The sequence below is a fragment of the Schistocerca americana genome, chromosome 5, assembly GCF_021461395.2.
Source record: "Schistocerca americana isolate TAMUIC-IGC-003095 chromosome 5, iqSchAmer2.1, whole genome shotgun sequence".
Taxonomy (NCBI): Eukaryota; Metazoa; Arthropoda; class Insecta; order Orthoptera; family Acrididae; genus Schistocerca; species Schistocerca americana.
The window spans coordinates 577,530,941-577,555,471 of record NC_060123.1 but is presented as its reverse complement, the minus strand read 5'-3'; the positions used below and the strand labels follow the sequence as shown (position 1 = coordinate 577,555,471).

Genomic DNA, 24,531 nt, shown 5'->3' with positions numbered 1-24,531 from the left:
AGCACCACACTACTATTTCGGGTAGGAGGCTAGCCTCTTGCTTCCTCAAAGCTTCCTCTACGTTGTGAGCAGCACCTTTATCTTAATTTATTTTGTCTGTACCTAACAGAACATGCAATATTTCCTTGTCTAATTAAAGAAGGCTGACCTGGTACAATTCTTACGCTGGATACTCAGGGAATCAAAGCAGACAAGAAATTTCATACCTGGAACATTCCTTACTTGCTCCAGTGCCCTCAAAAGCATGTTTATCTCTGGATCAAAAATGCTGAATTTGTTTGGTAAGCAGATCTTAATGCTGCAGCTGGCATGCTGCTTTTCCAGAGTTAGAGGTGGAGTAAAATGTCACATCATTGCCCACAAACTGTGAGGTCTGAATGTTCGTCTTTATACTGAAAATTATGTTGTTAATAGTAGCAGAAAACAAGGTACTGCTCACCACACTTCCTTGAGCTATACTGATCTATCAATCGCTCAAATGAAATCAGATAAGACTTCCTTAACTCCATTAGTGCAAATAGTGTCTAGGAAGAAGGAACCACACAAAGATGGAAAGATATCTTCAGAGAAACCACTGATGGAGCTATCGGAGTACCACTGTAGGCCCTCAAATGACAGAAAAAAATACTTGTGAGCAACACCCCTTCTACACAGCTGCCTTAAGCATATTTAGGCATCAACATGGAATGATAACTCCTGAGTCCATGATCCACAAGCCTTTGAGAACACAGACAAGATGTCAGTTGTCTTATATGGTTCAAAGTCTTTCCTAGGCACCTTATGAATACAATCGTACAATAACCACTTGGGCCCTTATGGTTTATGTTGGGTTTAAAAAGAGAGACTAAGATGGTATCCCTCCCACAAGTCAGAGAAGTGTCTCCCAAATTTGGCTGAACAGGAAGAGGATGATTTCCTTTGAAACCCAAGTTAGTTGCAGCAATGTGTTACACCTTATCATGATCAGATGGTGCACCAGGAGCCACAGACAATGCCAAAACTAGTAACCATATGGAAAACGGGCTGCTTTAGTCCTCAGCTTGGGCCCCTTTCCCAGGAACTGTTTGCACTGACGGCTGTAACTTGGCTGACATTGGCAAAAATTAGGGGAAAATTTTTCATTATTTTCTGTGAAGTGCCTCTCACGATTGTCTGGAGATCACTGTTCCACATTAAATCAGTAACTGTGCATCTCCCATCCTCCTGATAGTCTCCTACATCACTATGGATTTTGCAGGATTGTTTGTCATGTTAAAGAACTCTTGTCTCCACCTCTTCCCGCTCTCTTTCACAATTTGACAGTATTTAACACCCCCTGCACAAAACTTTCCATGGTACTCTGCACTTGGTCGGCATTTGAGCCTGTACTTAGCGGTACACCTACTCCTGACTACAGAGCAGCACACCCCACTTTAATAATGCATTACCAACGGCTTAGCGAGTTGCCAATGTAATGTGACACACCCATTCCTAGACACTGTTCAAATGTTGTAACACAGTCAGTCGGCAGCACACTGCCCAGCTAGCCTTGCTATGCATCTATTTAGGTGGCACTGTTTTATCTGTTTGGTGTACCCAGACTGAAAAGTGTTCAGTTGAGTGCAAATCATCAATTTCTTCTCACTGAGCACTGTTAGTGAGAGCAGGTGCTCATAGAGAGTAATGGCAGAGTATCAACCCATGACACTACTGAAGTGTGCTGACACAGCATAGCATATGTAGTTCTTGACAACTCAACCCCCTGAGCAAGTAGAGTTCAAGAAATCATGCTCTAAATTGGCACCTTCTGCAACACACCTGGTTTTATGCTTCCAACACCATGAAGAGCACATCTAGAATTAAATGGAATGCAGCCACCAAAATAAAAAATTAATGTGAAGTTACATTTTAGGCAATAAATAAAAACAGAATTATTGAGATGACAAACATCAGTGGTGAGTTTCTGACCAGCTACGGATAAATACTGGCAATGTTCTTTTTGTTTTGAGCATATCTCTGCTTTTTGTTTCATGCTGACATATAACAATCACAAGGCAAGTCTACAAAAAGCTTGAGAGATAAGGAAACCAAGCAGTCAGAATGTAACTTGTAACAACTTTTATACTTCTTAAAATTCAGGACAGTAGCTGCTAAAAAGGATACTGATGATATTTGGAACAAGAACTTCCAGAACAACAACTTCCAGAAGAAACAACAAACAGAGAAGTTCATAGTACATCATTTTACTTCAGGTATTATGCCAATGTGGTCAACTGTATCAATTTTAAAAAAAAGTTAAAATTTTATTCTAACAAAAGTAAATGTGCTGTTATCACAATCATCTAACAAGTATTTATACCCATAAACAAAAGACAAATAGACGGCCAATGACCATTTATTATATCATATATGATGTTTCCACATATATGGGAATATATTTGCACATCCCAATTGGATTGCAAACAAATCATTGAGAAGGAAAGTATTCTTGAACCACCCATAAAGCAACACACTGTGATATGAACATACTTTTCAAGATCAGATGAATCAACAAAGATTGTCAATAATATTCAACAGACTGACCTTTGTATTTTAACATTGTAGCTTGCAACAACATGAAAACCTATAAATTATGCCAACTGTGCATTTTGTAAATCAATTAATAATGATAAAATGAAATTACTATGATGATAGTGCAACAGTTATACTTAGATTAGAAGATTGCCATAGTGTAAGATCCAGAGTCCTGTATCAAAGGCTGCAGGTTGAACATAGAGGACAAGGGTAGGTCTATGAAATATTGGTGTTAGAGCTGTAAACTGCCATAGCTGCAATGGGAAAGAACAAGAGAAAATGACAATATTATAAAAAGGCTAGACAGCTACTCACCATTTAACAGATGTTGAGTCGCAGACAGGCACAACAAGAAGACTGTTAACAAGTATGCTTTCGGCCAAAAGGCCTTCTTCCGAATTAGACCACACAAACATGCATTCATACAAATGCATCTCGGCTACACGCGACTACTGTCTGGCTCCTGAGGCCAGACTTGTTAACAGTCTTTTTGTTGTACCTATCTGCGACTCAACATCTCCGCTAAATTTTCATAATACTGTAGTTTTTCCATTGTTTAATAATTGTTTCCTTTTACTGACACTGTAACTCAGATGATGCATTGCTGAAGGATTCAAGGAAAATTTGAGTCATTTCGAATAGGTATCTGATTCATACAATTACAGTTAGAGGTGATCTCGCTCTACCCTCGATATGTTGATGAAAATACATTTTTAATGTCAGTGGTATGCACAAAACATTGTCTGAGATTATACTAAATGCATTTTCCAAAAATTATTTTGAGCAATTAGCTCATGAAAGCACATGAAGTGTAAATGTCTGTGATAACATACTAGACCTCTTGGCAACAAACAATCCTGAGCAAATAGAAAGCACCATGGCAGATATAGGGATGAGTGATCTTAATGTGGTTGTAGTGAGACTGAACAGCGCAACGTGCGTGTACACCAAAATAAATAATATATTTGGTTGGCAGCTTCCTATGAGACTCTCTCCATTCCTTCCACACTATGTAACCATAGAACAGATGTGGCTTAAATATGAAGAAATAGTTTTGATGGCAACTGAGAGATTCATACCAAGTAAAATTAAAAAGAGACGCAATAAAAAAAAAAAAAAAAAAAAACAACAACAACACACACCAGACTTAAAAGAAGTAAAATCTCCAAGATTGGGAAGGTTCTACACGACGTCAAAATTTAACGTTGACTTCAAAGCGAAATGCTATTAAGTCCTGTTCTGAAAATCAGGCAGGTAATTATGAAATATTCCAGTCAACTGTAAACTACACCAGAAGCAAGACACAATCACTGCCTTCACTGTATGATAGCAATGGTAATGTTACCTATGACAGTGCCACTAAGACATAGTTGCTGAACATGGTTTCCAAAAATCCCTTCACTGAAGAAGATGCAGTGTTTATTGCAGAACTTTAATAAAAAACAGCAGCCAGCATAAGTAACTTACATCACTAACACAGGAGAGTCTTACGGTCTAGATCGTAAATCGATAATCTTCCTTTCAGAGTATGCTGATGAAATAGCTCCACATTTTACAAACATCTACAGCCATTCACTTGACAAAAGAATCATATCTAAGGACTGGAAAGTTGCACATGTCACACAAATACACAAGAAATAAGTAGAAGTAATCCACTGAATTATAGATCCATATCACTGACATTAATTTGCAGTAAGATTCTGGAACATTAACTGCTTTCAAACATTATGACATATCTCAAAGAAAACAATCCATTGACACGCAGTCAACATGGATTCAGAAAATATTCTTCTTGTGAAACACAACTGGTCCTTTATTGAAGAATGTAACAAATGCTATCAATGGTGAATCTTAAGTTGATTGAATATTTCTGGATTTCCAGAAGGCTTTTGACACCATTAGTCACAAGCAGCTTCTAATCAAATTGCATGCCTATGGAGTATTGTCTCAGTTGTGTGACTGGATTCATGATTCCATAAGAAAGTTCATACTGATTGACAGGAAGTCACAGAGTGAAACAGAAGTAATATCTGGCAATCCTCAAGGAAGTGTCATAGGCCGCCTCCTGTTTTGAATAATATAAACTACTTGGGAGACAATGTGAACATCTTTTCAGATTGTTTACACATGATGCTGTTGTTTATAATCTAGAAAGTCATCAGGGGACCAATACATACATATGGTGCAAAAGCAGCAATTGACCCTGGACATTAAGAAGTACTAGATCCTCCTCATGAGTACTAAAAAGAATGTCTTAAATTTTGGTTAAATGATAAATAATACAGTAATAACTTCAAGTTGAACAAATATATTTCAAGGAAGACGCAATACATGAAAGTCACAGATCAAGTAAACAGAGGCGAAGCATTCTCGGTGGAAAGGAGGATAACACCATCTCTACCCGTGAGGCGGTAAAGCAAAGCGTAGTAGTTCCGCAACAGATCAGAAGTCTTAGTGGACGGACGATCTGGCCAACCCTTCTGAATACAGTGTAAAACCTGGGAGAGGGTAGGGTCAGAACCCGTAGCAGCCGCCAGCCGGAACCCTTCCACAACCCACTGCTCGGCAACATCCAGGTGGAAACACAAAAGTTCGTCCCTATCGAATGCCAGATCAGGACCCATGGGAAGGCGAGACAGTGCATCAGCATTCGCATGTTGAGCCGTTGGCCGGAAATGAATCTCATAATTGAAATGAGACAAGTAAAGAGCCCAACACTGGAGGTGGTGTGCAGCCTTGTCGGGAAGCGACGTTGATGGTTGAAACAAGGAAACAAGTGGTTTGTGATCCATAACAAGATGAAATTTGGATCCATAGAGAAAAACATCAAACTTATGAAGAGCATAAATAATGGCCAAAGCTTCTTTTTCAATTTGAGAATACTTTTGTTGGGCATCCGTGAGTGTTTTGGAGGCATTAGCAATGGGTTGTTCAGAACCGTCAGAAAAATGGTGTGCAAGGACTGCACTGACCCCGTATTGAGAGGCATCTGTGGCAAGAACAAGATGTTGGCCAGGTCGATAAGTAGCCAGGCACGGGGCCTGTTTCCGCATAGTCTTCAATTTCTGGAAAGCCGCATTGCATGATGCGGACCATTGAAAAGGCATGTTTTTATGCAACAGGCGATGCAACGGCTGAGTCACCAAAGCAACAGACAGTAAAACCTTGTGATAGTATGCTATTTTCCCCAGGAAGGCCTGCAGTTCCAGATGTAGGGCGAGGAAGGGCATCGATCGCAGCGACAGTTTGCTGAAGCGGACAAATATCATCCCGAGAGAGTTGAAACCCCAAGTACGTGATAGATGCCTGAAAAAATTTTGATTTCTGAAGATTACACTTAAGACCGGCAGTCTGTAGGACATGAAAAAGTGTGCGGAGATTTTGAAGATGTTAGTCAGTGGTGGAGCCAGTGACAACAATGTCGTCCTGGTAATTTACACACCCAGGGACAGTGAGCAATAATTGCTCCAAGAATTGCTGAAAGAGAGCAGGGGCGCTGGCAACGCCGAATGGCAATCGTTGGTATTGACAGAGGCCAAAAGGCATGTTAAGGACCAGAAACTGCCAGGAAGCAGTGTCGAAAGGAAGTTGATGATAAGCTTCTGACAGGTCAAGTTTTGAAAAATACTGGCCTCCAGCAAGTTGAGTGAACAATTCTTCATATTGAGGCATAGGATAAGTGTCGATAAGGCTTTGAGCATTTACAGTGGCTTTGAAATTGCCACAGAGACAAAATATCACCATTTGGCTTAGCAATGACAGTGACAGGAGAGGACTACTCACTGGAAGTGACAGGAAGCAAGACCTCTGAAGCAGTGAGACAATCCAGCTCCCGTTTGACTTGGTCACGAAGGGCCACAGGAATGGGCCGAGCCCGAAAAAACTTAGGCCGAGCAGTGGGTTTGAGTGTGATATGAGCTTCAAAGTTGTTTGCACGGCCTAACCCGGGAGAAAAAAGGGACGAAAATGTCGTCAACAAGGAATCCAATTGAGCATAAGGAATAGCATCAGAGACGATATTGACAGAGCCATCTATGGAGAGCCCAAAAACGCGAAAGGCATCGAAACCAAAAAGATTCTCCGCGTTACTATGGTCGACCACAAATATGGGAACAACAGATTTGTAAGATACCTCAGCATCAAATTGTCCCAAGAGAGAAATAATCTGTTTATTGTAAGTCCGTAATTGCCTAGTGACAGGTGACAGGACTGAAGACCCCAACTGAAGATACGTCTGAGAATTGATGATAGTGGCAGCCGAACCAGTATCCACCAGCATGCGAACATCTCAACCAAGTATTTGGACAGTGAGGAATAACTTCCCTGAAAGGGAAGAAGTACAACTGACAGACAACACAGAATCAGAATCAGCGTCATGGTCATGAACATCATGTATGCAGTCGGATTTGTGAATGGACGACACATGACCCTTTTTTTTGCATTTGTGACACACGGCCCAACATTGTGGACAATCATCTCGTGAATGTTTCGTAAAACACCGCGGACATGAAGGAAGTTGCTGTGGGTTTTGCTGCAGTTTCTTAGAGGTTCGTTTACGGTTAGGCCGAGGCTGCGCTTGGGAGCATACTGCGGCCACGTCGGCCTTCGGGGACACGCCACACACTTTGTCAACATCGCACAGAGGTTGTATTTCCCCGACATCGGCCCATGCCTCTATTTGCACTCCAGCGGCGCGAGAAATTTCAAAAGCCTGAGCGATGGATAGGACTTCATCTAGAGTCGGATTTGCCAACTGAAGGGCACGTTGCCTAACTTCTTTGTCGGGCGCCGATTGGATAATAGCATCCCGTACCACTGAATCGGGGTAGGATTCTTTGTGAACTTCAGTAACTAATCGACACTTTCTACTGAGGCCCTGAAGTTCGGCAACCCAAGTGCGATAGGATTGATTTGGTTGTTTCTGACAACGATAAAAGGCAACACGAGAGGCTACCACATGCGTTTGCTTTTGAAAATACACGGACAGAAGTGAGCACATTTCAGCAAAGGACAAAGACACAGGGTCTTTCAAAGGAGCCAATTGTGACAACAACCGATACATTTGAGGTGAAATTCATGAAAGGAACAGAGAGACACATGTTTGTTCATCCGCGGCATGAAATGCCAAGAAGAGCTGTCGAAGACGTTTTTTGTAATCAGACCAGTCTTCCGCCGTCTCGTCGTAAGGAGGAAAAGTAGGTAGAGAGAACGACGAGAGATCCCCCGCATTTGATGCCGCGACGAAATCACGAATCGCATTTGTGAGAAGCGTTTGCTGTTCGATGAGACCTTGCAATAGTTGCTCTAAAGTAGCCATGGAAACATGTGGGTCAACGATGGAAAAGAAAAATCCCATCCTCATCGCCAATTGTAATAACTTCAAGTTGAACAAATATATTTCAAGGAAGACGCAATACATGAAAGTGACAGATCAAGTAAACAGAGTAAGACATGTGTGCACTTTAACAGTCAACTCATAACTGAGTCCAAGTCTAGCGGCCGCTGGCTGGCTGGCCGGCCGCTTAGGTAGCGCTGCTGCTGCATGGCTGGCAGACAGCGCCGTATGTAGAGGATGCGCGTAACTGTGCGGCGGCACTTTGAAAGATCAGCGAGTCACAACAAATACAAATTTAAAGATTGTCAATTTAACTAAATGCCAAGGGATTACAATTATGAACAAATTGAATTGGAACCATCATGAGCAAAATGTTGCAAGTAAGGTGAACCAAAGACCTTTTTACTGGAGGAATACTCCAAATGTGCAACAAATCTACTAAAGAGAGTGCCTACATCATACTTGTCTGTCCTCTGCTAGGGTATTGCTGCTCGGTATGGGGTCCTTACCAAATGGAATTGACATAGGATATTTAAAAAGTTCAAAGAAGCAAAACTAGTTTTGTATTTTTGCGAAACAGAGGACACTGATTCGTGGATACAATACTTGAGCTGGGCTGGTAATCATTCAAACATTGGTGTTTTTCATGGCAGCAAGATGATCACACTCTCAACTGCAAAAACTTTGCGGTACTGGAGAACTGAATGCGAACATAAAAAAGGCAATCTTTCTCACTTCTCCATTCCAGCATCTCATTATGTCTTACTTCCATCATTCGGTTATTCTGTAATTACTTTTTTAATTCGTTAATGTTGCCAGACACATAACAGCAGCTGATGACACCACCACAGTAATTCGATTTGTTACATATTTCAGAATTCACACATATTAATGTAGAGTACTGGCACACAGAAACTGCACTGCTTGATTAGCTGTCACTGCTTCAACTAGTAAAATGCCATTTCACAGCCCTTTCACAGATTTCAATGTTCCAGCTAACCAATCTATTGCTTTATAAATATAAATTGGCAATAGCTTTTCAAATGTTCCCTCCATTTTATTTACGATGATACGCACTTTATATTTAAAAGGACAGGTTCTGTTACTACTATTTTCTTTTAAACCAGATACAATACAATCAGGAGCACTAGATGCCCTGACACACTTAGATTTTTGGGTATTGATGCTCCTGCCAGTCAACTAAAACAACTGGGAGATGAGTTATTTCTATTTGTGAGTTCAGTCTCACTCCAACATGATGTTATGAAAATTACAGGTGCACAAGACGGAGCCACACTCATCTGGACAAGTTCAACATAAATGAAGTGCTTGACACACACACACACACACACACACACACACACACACAAAAGCTGCTCTATGACCAGATGTCACTCTTTCTGAGGCGATCATTACTCATTAACAAATAAGCATTAGAAGACGAAAAGTTGGTTCACATAAAAGTATTTCCACTATGACACAAACGACAATGTTACCTCCCTCCAAATACGTGAAACCAGGCAAAATGAGTATAGTATCATGTAAAACATAACAAATTATCCATAAATGATAAATTATAAAGTCATCAACACTATTTACTTGCTATGAACTTCTGTTCATACTTGCTTTAGTAATCATTTCTCCAGTTTACATATTTGCATTGTTGTAACCTTGGAAAACGAAGATTCATTTCCTGTACGTCATTTGGTGTGCTGAAAGATGTTCTGCTAGGTATAGTGCTAAGTATTAAAACTGAAATACTAAGAAGGATGTACACCATCCAAGCCACATTAATTGGATGTAACATTCAGCATACTGTATATCACAGTTACTCCCAAAGGTTAAGGTTGTTGAGACACACACTATCTGATCAAAAGTGTATGGACAACTATTAGTAGAGATTAATGTGGGGTGTATCCATTGTTCAGCTTTATGACAGCTTGAACTCTGATAAGGACACTTTCAGTGAGGGTTCTGGATGTCTGTGGAAGAAAGAAAGCCGAATTTTCCTCAGAGTTGAAAGTAGTAAAAGAAATTATGCTGGATGCTGGGTTCTGGAGTAAGTCAACATTTTAACTCATCTAAACTGTTTTGTTCAGTTCAGGTTGAGGCTGCTGACCAGGCCATTCCAATTCAGGAATGTTACTGCCTACAAACCACTACCTCACGGATGCTGCTTGATGACAGGTTGCACTATCTCCGAACTCTTTCTCTACTGTACGCAGCATACAATGGCTGTAAAATGTGTTCCTACCTTTCTGCATTCAGTGTTTTCTTAAGTTCAATAAGGGAACCTTAACCACAAAAAACACCATCATCCCATAAGACCTCTGTACTTCACTGTTGGCAGCATTCATGATGACATCAAATATTCTCCAGGAATTTATCAAATAAAAGCCCTTCCTTTCGTCCACTGCCCAGTGGCATCACTTCTACACCACCACCAGTGTCACTTAGCTTGACGACAGATTACAGAAATGTGTGAATTATAAGGAACTGTTTGAGCATTACACCTCATTCCTTTTAGCTTCCTACGCACAGTCACTGTGCTAACGGATCTGCTGGTAGCGTTTTGGAACTCATGAGTAATATCTTCTGCTGATTTTATGCCTTTTTTTACATAGACCCATCGCAAAGCTCAATGTTCCTGTCCGCCAGTACATGAGCTCTGCCTGGTCTTGGTTTAACTGTGGTTATTCCATCACGCTTCTGCATCAGAATTACATCACCAACAGTCAATTTGGGCAGCTTCATGAGGATTGAAATGTCCCTGATAGATTTATTACTCAGGTGACATCCAATGACCTGCCCACATTTTAAGCCACTGAGCTCTCCTGACTGATCCATTCAGGTGTTGCTGCTTCTCTACTGACAAGAAAAGACAATATTTTACATTTACACACATACTCCACAAACATCATTAAAGTTTTGGAAGAGGATACTTTGCGTACCAGCGTCATTTCCCCTTCACCTGTTCCAGTTGTGTATAGTTCATGGAAAGAATGATAGCAGGTAAACTCCTCTCTCTAATTTTATCTTTATGGTCATTTCACAAGATATGTATAGGAGGAATTAATATACTGGTTAACTCTTCTAGGAAAGGATGTGTTCTGAACTTTAACATTAAACAATATTGTGATACAGAATGCCTGACTTGCAGCATCTGCCACTGGAGTTAGCTGAGCATCTATGTGACACTTTCACACCTGCTAAATAAACCTGTAATGAAACATGCTCATCTTTTTTCAATCTTCTCTATGTGTTCTATTTGTCCCATCTGGTACAGACCCCATATTGACGAGCAATATTCACGTACTGGTCGAATGTGTGTAATGTAAGTTACTTCCTTTGTTCATGGACTATATTTCCTGAAGATTCTTCCAGTGACTCTCAGTGTGGCTTAAACCTTAATCTTGATTAATTTTATGTGGCCGTTCCACTTCTAATCATTCCATACTGCTAGATCTTTTATGGGAGTAACTGCTTCCTGTAATTGTTCTGCAATTGTGTAATCATACAATAAAGGGTCTTTCTATCAATTTATTCACAATATTTTATATTTGTTTATGTTGCAGACCAATTGCTGTTCCCAGGATCAAGCATCGATGCTCTGCATGTCTTCCTGCATTTTGCTACAATTTTTCAATGTCGCAACTTCTCTGCATACAACAGCACATCCACATAAAGCCTCATAGAACTTCTGATGTTATCTACTATGTTGTTCATAATGGGTTCCCAGAAGTTTTTCCCTGATCACAAACATTCATAAGGCATAAAATACGACACACAGACAAATACTTCTTATCTTGAATTGCATGTGATATATTAAGTTTTTGCGTACATATGTACTTACTATTACTTTGTTTGTTTCAGGGCCAAGTGACATTAACGACAGAGAGCTCAGGCACCATTTGCAAAAAAACTTGTACTAGAAACACAAGAAAGCCAAAAGTGTCATCTGGTATAACGACCCACAGTCACAAAAAACAGCCAAGTGAAAATTCCAGATAGCATACCATAGACAATTGCCAAATTTTAAAAGCATCAGGACACTGTATGCGAAGTTTAGGGAAACAGGGAGCAACTTTGATCTTCCTAGAACAGGCAAGGCTGAACCTAGAGTGGAGACAATTCAGAAAGAGTGTGTGTTTTTGCATGTCTTTATAAATTTTTTACATGATTTTTCTTTTATCCAGCTCCCCTCACAACGATCTAACACGACGACGTTGACTGATTATCTGTTATGTGGTAATTGTGGCTTGTTCATGACTCTTGGGTTACTTTAACTTTACTGAAACTTCATCAATAGTTGAAAAATATATATGGCACGATAATTAAATTTTAGAACTTATTTGAGAGAAACATACAAAGAAAGTTTTAAAATATGTGATCATAAATTTGCTTTCTGAAATTCTGAACAACTGCTTGAGAAAAGACAGTCAGTTTTACCCCAATTCCACCCAGAATTTGGAAAGTTTTATTCATGTGTCTATAAATAGTTAAGTATAAAATTAACTTATCGCTGTGAAGGGTCAATGCACAACATACATAAGACCCACACACACGAGTTGTTTTATGCCAGTCACATGAATAAAAGTTTTAGCTCATTTTTAAAAATAAAATCCAGTCCTCCTGAAAACAATCAGTACCCAGACAGGGATTCAGAATGACATGTATTTAGTTACTGTCACAAATTATGAAACTTCAAACTGTAAATATAATAACTAAAAATTATGTTTAATATGTAGTTATTTAACATAAAATGTTTTTTTCTAACCTTTTCAGTCAACTACACCCCATTTGATGGTACTGAAAATATTAGAAATTGGCTACTGAGAACACTTAAATATCAGTAACTCTCACCAGCTCTTACCGGTTGGTCAACAGTGATGTAACCTTCAAGGTGTTTTCGGGCCACTACTTCTTCTGGTTTCATTAAGGCACGTTTACTGTCAACTTGGGGAGCTTCTTTTATCTTCAAAGCAGTATCAATGTCCTCACCATATCGCACAGAACATGTTGAGAAGGCATATTTACATCTGTAATAGGAAAAAAGTTTAAGAAAAATGTATCTTCAGATAAAAGAAATCCAGTCACCAAAAAAATGCATTTCTTTCTTTACTTCATTCTATTACAAGAACACTGATATATGGATTTCTTCATTATTTCATAACTGATGAATGTTAGTCTTTGCACTGTTTGGACAAGAAACTTAAACACACATCTCACCTCTTACTCTGACACACAGTGTGTCTAGGTCATGCAGTAGCAATTTTACAGTTTAACCACAAGTAATTTGAAATTGTTGTAAATATGACAGAGCTTGCAGGGAAAAATAAATCAATTTTGTTAAATCAATAATTTTAATTTGCTTAGTCAGAAATCCAATTACAGCATTCCAATTGCACTGTCTCATTTGCAATAACATGAGTTCCATAACACCTATAAACTTCTATAGGACAAATCTGATGGCACATATATGAATATAAATGTGTTTTGTCTGAAACACTGCCACAACATATAATTAGCAGCACGTGCTTGAGACAATAAGTTACACTGTTCCAACTACAATTTACACTATTCTCTCTGTGAGGGTATATGGAAAAAAACTATTTTCTAATCGGGTATCCTTACTGTCTCACCTGTTAGAGCATAACCTGTTTCAGAACATATAATTCTATGTAGAAATACATGTCACCTGGCTGAACAAACTAGATTTTGATGGTACTGTTCACATAGTGAAAATCACGGTGTGAAGTTTTTATTGTGATGGCGTCCCCACTCAAAATCTTCATTGTGGTAACAGTCTTGTCAATAATGTAGCCCAAGGTCTAGTTTACACTGGAAAGTGAAAATCTGTTGTGAGTTATTAAAATATGAATAATAAAAATTTATGTCATCTGAAATTTATCTGTATCCTGAGGTCTACGTTTGGGCCATATATCATACACATTTTATTATATGTAACTAGATCTTCAAGGTAAATTCAGAAAATCTGTATTATAAAATATGCAAACCTCCACTGAGTACATTAAACTGAAGGATGCTTTAACAATAGGACTACATGTGCTAAACTGGTTATGCTCACAGAAGAAGACAATAAAGGTATCTATTTGGAAAGCAGCTTTTCCTCATTGTTGTCATAGGGGTTCTTAAGTCCATAGACTGATCTTTTTGCAGTTTTCCATGCTAGTCTATACTGTGCAGATCTCATCTCCACAACATCCATTTGAACCTGCTTGCTTTATTCAAGCCTTGGTCTCACTACAATTTTTACCCGCCACACGTTACCAAACTGACACCACCTTCATGGGACAGTACACGGATACCTATCCCTTCTTTTAATAAACTTGTGTGATAAGCTTCTTTTTTCCTCTAATTTGATTCAGTACCTCCTCATTTGTTATTTGATCTACCCATCTCATCTTCAACAACCTTCTATAGCACAACATTTCAAAAGTTTCTATTTTAAGTTTCTATTTTCTTCCTGTCTGAAATCCTTTTTATCATCCATGTTTCACGCAATACCTGGAGAAAAGACTTCCGAACACTTAAATTTATATCAGATTGCTCTTTTTTGGAAATGTTTTTCTTGCTATTGTCCGTCTGCATTTTATATGCTCTACACTTCACTTCAGCCATCAGTTATTTTGCTGACCAAATAACAAAATTCATCCACTTCTTCTAATGTCTCATTTCCTAAGCATTGCCTGATTTAATGCAACTATATTCCATTCTCTTACTGTTGATGGTATTCACCTTATAACCACCACCGTTCAGGACACTTTCAATTCTGTTCAACTGCTCTTCCAAGTCCTTTGCAACTCTAACAGAATTACAGTGTCACTGGCAGAAATGAGAGCTTTTATTTCTTCTCCTTGAACTTTAAACCTCTTTTCAAATTTCTCCTTGGTTTCCTTCATAGTCTGCTCAATATACAGATTAAATAACATCTAGAATAGACTAAAATTACAACTGCATTCTGGTTTCTATATGAGTTGTAAGTAAACTTTTGCTCCCCGACAACTTCAAAATTTTAAAATGTGTATTCCAATCAACAGCTGTCTCCAAATCTACAAAAGCTATAACATAGGTTTGCCTTTCTTTAATTCATTTGTAGGGTAGGTCATCAGATCAGTGCAGTGTTGCATGTTCCTATATTTCTCCAGAACCACAATATCATATCTCCCAACTCATCTCCACTTACTTTCTCTTCTCTTTCTGTAATATCGTCCTCAAGTTCATTTCCCTAATAAAATTCCTCTCTACATTCTTTCCCTTCCCTTGCTTAATAATGGCTTGCCACCGAAGCTCTTGATATTCATACAGCTGCTTCTCTTTTCTCCAAAGGTCTTTCTAATTTTACCATGGGCAAGCTCTTTTTTTTCCCTAGTTACGCATACTTCTACAGCCATTCACTTCTCCTCTAGCCATTCTTGCTTAACCATTTTGTTCTCTCTGTTAATTACAAATTTTAGACGTCTGTATTCCCTTTCGGTCAACGGCCTTGCCGCAGTGGTAACACTGGTTTCTGTCAGATCACTGAAGTTGAGCACTGCCGGGCTCGGCTACAACTTGGATGGGTCACCACATGGATCTGCCAAGTGCTATTGGCAGCTTCTGAGGCCAAATGAGGAGCTACTCGTTTGAGAAATAGTGGCACCAGTCACAAAACCTGACAGCAGCTGGGAGAGTGGAGTACTGCGGTTGCACCTGCAGCACTGCAATCACACCCCCCCCCCCCTTTCCCATCTCCAAATTCATACAGCTTTAGACTTAAACCATTTCCAATATCATGATGTTTGTTTGTTTGTTACTTTCACAACAGTATACTCTGGAGATTCCCAAACTAAAGAAATTTTTGTTAGTGTTGGAAATGGACTCCAACTCACTAACACTCTGTAACTGTACAACAGTATACAATATGCTTCACATTATACTTTCTTTTTTGTGCTTTTTGCATACATTTCCTTTTGGTTATCATTTTTTAATGTTACAACAGTGTTATTTCAATGGATTTACTTTACTTTTTTTCAGATCTAGCTGTTGCCTGAATGCCACAGTAGCCAGAGACAGTGGCCATGTGAGTGAGAGTTGCACTTGTGTGAATGTGTTTCCTACTTCCAAAGAAAAGCTATCATGCCCGAAAAGTTAAATGTTCACAAGTCTTTTCACTGTGCCTTGTGCCTGTTTGCAATTTAACGCCTCCTCTGTGGTGAATAGCAATTACCCTTTGGCAATACTGTTGTTATCCCATATTGGACTTTCCATTATTTACTTTGAATTTTGATGTCATATGACATGTTAGTGGGGTCTGGGATGTTTCCATTTCAGATGTCAGTCTTGTTTTGTTTATAATATGTAATTTGTAGGTGGTGGCTTAGACCTATATAGGTCTAGTAGAGATTTGGATCAGCTGAGGGGAATGGTATTTTGGACTGTGTTTTAATGAGGAATTAATGACAGCACTATCATGTTGCCTAACATGCAGGTTACATTGGAAGATGATAGTTTTGTTGAGAGTGGGCAAAGCTAGTGAATAACAACCTTTCTTCAACCTACATCGTACACTCCATAGTTACATTGACATCCCTGATTAAAAAAAACACATTCTATTTTTTCACTATGATCTGATATTCCCAGCAAAAAGCCCATTATTGCCAAGGAGGTCTAATTAGTTTCCCAGATTTAATTTTTCTAACATTTTCATGTTGTTAGTGATTTCTATCATTCATTGTTTCTTCAGGCTTGAATCTCTGTCATTTCAATAATATCAACAGTCAATCAGCATGTTATTTCACTGTGAACTAATTCCTATAGCTCAAATGAATTACATGGTTCGTTTATTCCTGACCTCTCTCTCTTTCAACTGACACTTCTTGACTACTTGTATTATCAGCTACCTACTACAATTTCCTGAGTTGCTTCCATCATCACAATCATTTCTTAAGACACTCTTCCATTACTGTTACTGACTGCTCCATATTAACAACATTCCATATCCTATGACCTAAGTTTCACTGTGTTTAAAGATTATCCTATACTTTTTTACATGAGCATATCTTTCTCTACATGAGTTGTTTCCTGTATACAATCATCTGCAACTTTTACGATGACCAACACTTCTACAAATAAAACTTTAACATTGTCAATTTCCTCACTTGTATTAAAAGACCTGTTAAGTTTGGCATTGCATAACATTACTCGAGATATTGAAAGTATTTGTACCAACAAAACAAGCAAAATCTTAATCTTCACTTCTTGTCAGTATTATACACAATGATTTCTGGGATCAATTAAAAAAATCAAATCAGTAGATGTCATCAGCCTCTTCCTAAACCATCTCCCCCCCCCCCCCCCCCTCTCTCTCTCTCTCTCTCTCTCTCTCTCTCTCTCTCTCTCTCTCTCTCTGGGATAACACAGGATTTTTCCATTAAGAAACCATCTTGACATTTGCTTGTCTGACACAATCATGAAAATTCTAAGAAACCTAAGGATAGCTGGTCATCTCCTGAAGTGGCATCCACATACAAAAGCACTCTTGCTTTGCACACAGGTTTAGCAGCTTTGCCATACTGCAATCCTTTATTTAGTGTACTAGCTTCTGAAAAATCTTAAACCCCATAGTATGACTAGTTATCTCAGCTCTACTAAGATAAGTAACATGGCTGTTCACTTAATGTCTTTCTATTCTGTGCATGTCAGCTTTGCTGGAACCTGATTTTGATGTCTTATTTAATTCCTTTAATATCGTAAGGTTTAAATGATGGAAATTTATATATAAACAGTGTAGAGTTTTCTTGTTTGGGAAAACAAAAGTGTCATTAATGAATATCTTCATAGTCAGCTCCAAGAATTCACCCCAGGACACACAGATATTGAGCACCTTTGGTCAGAATTTAAAGATATTGTCCACCATGTGCTAGAGACATGTGGACCTAGCAAAAATTTAGGAGAGGGAAAGGATCAACTTCGGCTCAACAAACATTACAAAGTTGCTGAGAAAACAGATAATTTTGCACAGTTGTTTTAAACATAGTCGCTGCCCTGCTGACAAACAGAAATTACGCGAAATGAAAGCAGCTGTCTAAATTTCAATGAGAGATCCTTTTAACAAATTTGAAAGCAATATTTTATCTGCAGATTCTAAAAATAACCCCCAAAAATATTTGGTGGTACGTAAATCTACAAATGCAACAAATGATTCAATACCTTCTCTTGCAGACAGTACAGGCAATGTAACGGAAGATGATAAACAGAAGACCGAAATTCTAAACCTAGCTTTCAAAAACTCATTTACGGTAGAGGACTGCAGCACCACTCCCCCTTTCAATTATCGAACAAACACAAGGATGGCTGACATAGTGTTTAGTGTTATCTGGAACTGTAAAACAGTTAAGATCCTTAGACGCCAGGAAGGCATCTGGCCCAAACGGTATCCCTGTAGGATTTTATGTTGACTATGCCTCAGCGATACAGATAGCCATACCATAGGTGCAACCACAACAGAGGGTTACCTGTTGAGAGGCCAGACAAGCGTGTGGTACCTGAAGAGGGGCACAGCAGCTCTTTCAGTAGTAGCAGGTGCAACAGTCTGGATCACTGACTGATCTGGCCTTGTAACACTAACCAAAACGGCCTTGCTATGCTGGTACCGCAAACAACTGAAAGCAAGGGGAAACTACAACCGTAATTTTTTCAGAGGGCATGCAGCTTTACTGTATGGTAAAATGATGATGGCATCCTCTTGGGTAAAATATTCCGGAGGTAAAATAGTCCACCATTCGGATCTCCGGGCGGGGACTACAAGAGGACGTCATTATCAGGAGAAAGAAAACTGGCGTTCTACGGGTCGGAGTGTGGAATGTCAGATCCCTTAACCGGACAGGTAAGTTAGAAAATTTAAAAAGGGAAATGGATAGGTTAGTGGGAATTAGTGAAGTTTGGTCGCACGAGGAACTAAACTTCTGGTCAGGTGAATACAGGGTTATAAATACAATATCAAATAGGGGTAATGCAGGGGTCCGTTTCATAATGAATAGGAATGCGGTTAAGCTACTACAAACAACATAGTGAATGCATTATTGTGGCCAAGATAGATACAAAGCCCACTCCTGCCACAGTAGTACAAGTTTATATGCTAACAAGCTCCGCAGATGACGAAGAGATTGATGACATGTACGATGAGATAAAAGAAATTATTCAGATTGTGAATGGAGACGAAAATTTGTATACACGAAGATACTGAAAGGTTTCAGATATACATTATAATGGTGAGACAGAGATTGGTTTTAAATTGTAAGAAATTTCCAGGGGCAGATGTGGACTCTGACCACAATCTACTGGTTATAAACTGTAGATTAAAACTGAAGAAACTGCAAAAAGGTGAGAATTTAAGGAAATGGGACCTGTACAAAGTGACAGAACCAGAGATTGTAGAGAGTTTCAGGGAGCGCATTAGGGAACGATTGACACGAATGGGAGAAAGAAATAAAGTAGAAGAAGAATGGGTAGATTTGAGAGATGAAATAGTGAAGGCAGCAGAGAATCAAGTAGGTAAAAAGACAAGGGCTAATAGAAATCCTTGGGTAACAGAGCAGACACTGAATATAATTGATGAAAGGAGAAAATACAAAAATGCAGTAAATGAAGCAGTCGAAAAGGAATACAAACGTTTCAAAAATGAGATCCAAAGGAAGTGCAAAATGGCTAAGCAGGGATGGCTAGAGGATAAATGTAAGGATGTACAGGCGTATATCACTTGGGGTAAGATAGTTACTGCCTACAGGAAAATTAAGAAGACCTTTGGAGAAAAGAGAACCACTTGCACGAATATCAAGAGCTCAGATGGAAACCCAGTTCTAAGCAAAGAAGGGAAAGCAGAAAGGTGGAAGGAGTATATGAGAACAATATTATGAAAATAGAAGAGGATGTAGATGAAGATGAAATGGGAGACATGATATTGAGTGAAGAGTTTGACAGAGCACTGGAAGACCTAAGTCAAAACAAGGCCCTGAGAGAAGGCAACATTCCATTAGAACTACTGGTAGCCTCGGGAGAGCCAGCCCTGACTAAACTCTACCATCTGGTGTGCAATATGTATGAGACAGGCGAAATACTCTCAGACTTCAAGAAGAATATAATAATTCCAATCCCAAATAAAGCAGGTGTTGACAGATGTGAAAATTACCGAACTATCAGTTTAATAAGCCATGGCTGCCAAATACTAACACAAATTCTTTACAGACGAATGGAAAAACCGGTAGAAGCCGACCTTGGGGAAGATCAGTTTGGATTCCGTAGAAATGTAGGAACATGTAAGGCAATACTGTCCCTATGACTTATCTTAGAAAATAGATTAAGGAAGGCAAACCTACGTTTCTAGCATTTGTAAACTTAGAGAAAGCTTTTGACAATGTAGACTGGAATACTCTCTTTCAAATTCTGAAGGTGGCAGGAGTAAAACACGAGGGGGCGAAAGGCTATTTACAATTTTTACAGAAACCAGATGGCAGTTATAAGAGTCGAGGGGCATGAAAGGGAAGCAGTGGTTGGGAAGGGAGTGAGACAGGGTTGTAGCCTATCCCCAATGTTATTCAATCTGTATATTGAGCAAGCAGTAAAGGAAACAAAAGAAAATTCGGCGTAGGTATTAAAATCCGTGGAGAAGAAATAAAAACTTTGAGGTTCGCTGATGACATTGTAATTCTGTCAGAGATAGCAAAGGACTTGGAAGAGTAGTTGAACAGAATGGACAGTGTCTTGAAAGTAGGATACAAGATGAACATCAACAAAAGCAAAACGAGGATAATGGAATGTAGTCGAATTATGTCGGTTGATGCTAAGGGAATTAGATTAGGAAATGAGACGCTTAAAGTAGTAAATGAGTTTTGCTATTTGGGGAGCAAAATAACTGATGATGGTCGAAGTAGAGAGGATATAAAATGTAGACCGGCAATGGCAAGGAAAGCGTTTCTGAAGAAGAGAATTTGTTAATATCGAGTATAGATTTAATTGTCAGGAAGTCATTTCTGAAAGTATTTGTATGGAGTATAGCCACGTATGGAAGTGAAACATGGACGATAAATAGTTTGGACAAGAAGAGAATAGAAGCTTTCGAAATGTGGTGCTACAGAAGAATGCCGAAGATTAGATGGGTAGATCACATAACTAATGAGGAGGTATTGAATAGAGTTGGGGAGAAGAGAAATTTGTGGCACAACTTGACTAGAAGAAGGGATCGGTTGTTAGGACATATTTTGAGACATCAAGGGATCACCAATTTAGTATTGGAGGGCAGCTCGGAGGGTAAAAATCGTAGATAGAGACCAAGAGATGAACACACTAAACAGATTCAGAAGGATGTAGGTTGCAGTAGCTACTGGGAGATGATGAAGCTTGCACAGGATAGAGCAGCTTGGAGAGCTGCATCAAACCAGTCTCTGGACTGAAGACCACAACAACAATGCTACAAATATAGTGCCATTCTTATCCATAATATATCAAAGATCAGTAGAACAGTGGAAAGTTCCACGCTACTGAAAGAAGGCCCAGGTCATAGCAATCTATAAAAAGGGTGGAAAATTGGATGCACAGAACTACCAGCCAATTTCACTGACATCGATTTGTTGGAGAATCATGGAACATATTTTGTGTTCAGACATAATGATCTTTCTAGACTCTGAGAAGCTCATCTGCAGAAACCAGCACAGTTTTAGGAAACAGTGGTCATGCGAGACACAGCTGGCCCTCTTTGTGCATGATACACAACAGGCTCTACATACCGACTCCCAGGTTGTTGCCATATTCTTTGACTTTCGAAAGGCGTTCGACTCAGTTCCACACTGTCACTTGCTCCAAAATGTGTGCACTTACAGTCTATCCAATGACATATGCTGTTGGATTAAAAGTTTTGTAACAGACAGAGAGCAGTATGTCATTCTGAATGGGGAGACTTCAACAGAAACAAGCGTAACATCAGGTGTGCCCAAGGGCAGTGTGATAGGTCCACTGCTTTTTATGATTTACATAAACAATCTTGTTAATGGTATTGACAGCAGCATTAGACTGTTTCCCGATGATGCTGTAGTCTACAGGAAAGTAGCACCACACTAAAGTTGTGAACAAATCAATGAGGATTTGCAGAAAATAAATGTGTGGTGTAAGGACTGGCAGTTACCTCTCAATATTAGTAAGTGTAATCTGCATATAACAAAGCGAAAATCTCCATTAATGTACGAGTACAAAATAAATGCTCAGACTTTGTAAGCTGTAACATCCATCAAGTATCTGGGTGTGACTATTCGAAATGATCTCAAATGGAACGATCAAATTACACAAGTAACGAGTAAAGCGAACTCTAGATTGCAGTTTATTGGTAGAATGGAGTCCTTCTACAAAGAAAATTGCTTACAATACTTTAGTTCATCCAGTCTTAGAATATTGTTCATCTGTATGTGACCCTTACCAGTTGGGTCTATTCAAGAGATTGAGAAGGTGCAAAGAAGAGCGGCAAGATGTGTGACTGGTACGTTTAGCCATCGCAAGAGCATTACAAATCTCATAGAAAGTTTCAAGTGGGACACACTTGCAGACAGACGACACGCTAAATGGAAAGGGCTGCTCGCTAAATTCCAAAATCCGATCTTCGCCGAGGGTGTAGTGCATATATTATTACCACCAACTTTCAAATCTTGCAGTGATCACCATCCAAAGATATGGGAAATTAGAGCTCCTACTGAGGTGTTTTTCCCTTGTACAATCCGCAAGTGGAGCAGTGGGGTGGGGGAATATGACTTTGGCGCGAATAGTGCCCTCTGCCACACACCGCTTGGTGGTTAGTAGAGTGTATATGTAGATGCAGATGTAGATATAAAGAATTAATAAAACATGAGAGTGTATATGACAAATTAACACATTACAGAGAACAGTTTTCAACTACAGTGAGGAACTCTTGTGCAATATCAGAGGGCACCACAAAAACTTTTCATCTTAGATTTTTTAGACTTGGGTTTATCATTCAATTGTAGTTTACTTTCCCTGGATTCCCTATAAAAATGAAACCTGCTGAATAGTGCACGCATTTCAGTACAATGCTTAAGAAAATTTATGCAAGTTAAAATAGTTTTTCAGTCTAGTGATCACTGAATAAATGTTGCAGTTTCTTCTGAATGAGTCAGTATTTTCGACAATCTCCATGATGGAATATACACACGGGGATGGTAAAGTCAGAGCTCCAAAAAACTTTAACAATGGCCTACAAGAAGTTTGAAAACTGGCATTGCAGATCTGCCTGATTACCATTTCGGCAGTACAGACGTGTCCGATTCCACCTGTCTGCTTTGGCCCATGTCGTCATCAAAATAACGGAAATAGACATACAAATTAAGATAAAAATGACACAATAATGTCTCACTCCAAAAATTAAATGAGAGTTGTGTGACAGCCACAGAAAATTGGGGTTTAGGGCTGGGACAAGCTGAATACACAACAATAAAAAAACAATGCACCATCCCAAAACAAATAATACAAAAAAAATTAAATTATAGCATTCTACTACGTGAACAAAACCACAGGAATCTGCCATTTCACTTAACCTATGTAGCTCAACTGCAGCTACCAATATCAAAAAACCAACACCTACAAGCCAGAAATGGGGAATTGGACATTTCCCTTGACCTATATAGCTGTTGTCAATGTCCTATTGTTGTCACAAATGTGACACCTAACATATTCAGCAATAAGACCAAACATCTGCAGAAACTGTATGACAGACATCATATCATCAATCATCTCAAAACATAATGATACACTCGTAAGTGTCATATCCATCCCTAACAAATAAGCAATTTTTTTAAAAAAATTAGGCTTCTTTCCACACAACAAACACCAAACTAATCAGATCTAACAAAAAACTTTAACAACTCACTGAAAACAATTCCACAGCCCATGTTATTGTACCACCCACCTAAACTGAAAACAACATTAGCACGACAACCAAAACTCAAATGAACTCAACACCACGCGTTAAACACAGAACGTCCACATCCACCACCAAAGGAGACCATCAAATACATCTATAAACACAACCAACTCAAAAACTCCGGGCAATAGTGACATCACACACACCACTACCATTATGTCACGGGTCAAAGCAGACGGGTAGAATCAGACGGTTTCATTGACCCAAATATTCTTTGATGGTGCACAGTTACCCCAAAATATGAAACATAAAAAGAGTGAAAGCAAGTACAGTACACAAGCCTTTGAAATTCATTGTCAGGGGCAATGGAGTTTATTCTGGTAGTGAAGATAGCAGCATTCAGTTTCTGCTCTAGACCTTGAATGTGATACTTCTAAGAAAGCTTTTCATCTACCCTCAGTCCTTAGAATGTAACTGCTGATTTCACTCACTTTTTGATTACTTTGGGGTAGTAAAATTTCATTTATACAACAGTCACAAGCGAGAAACTGATTGCAGCGTGTTTGGTCACAGCTGAGCATTAATTTATTCCCTAACAATCAGTTGCTGATGATACTAAGTGTCCTATTAGCTAGAGCATATACATTACATTCCATGTCTTCGACAATGGCATAGACAGTGGCTGAATTTCAGGACACTGTTCACTGACATTCTTATCATG

General features: G+C 39.1%; 1 protein-coding gene across 1 annotated transcript in view; it reads right to left on the bottom strand.

Annotated features, from left to right (window-relative positions):
- The window catches only part of LOC124615284 (NADH dehydrogenase [ubiquinone] iron-sulfur protein 4, mitochondrial), a 37,752-nt gene that overhangs the window by 10,959 nt on the left and 2,262 nt on the right, over nt 1–24,531 (bottom strand). The window contains exon 2 of the mRNA XM_047143050.1: nt 12,762–12,927. Coding sequence (XP_046999006.1) covers nt 12,762–12,927 — 166 coding nt within the window. The remainder of the gene's footprint in view (nt 1–12,761; nt 12,928–24,531) is intronic.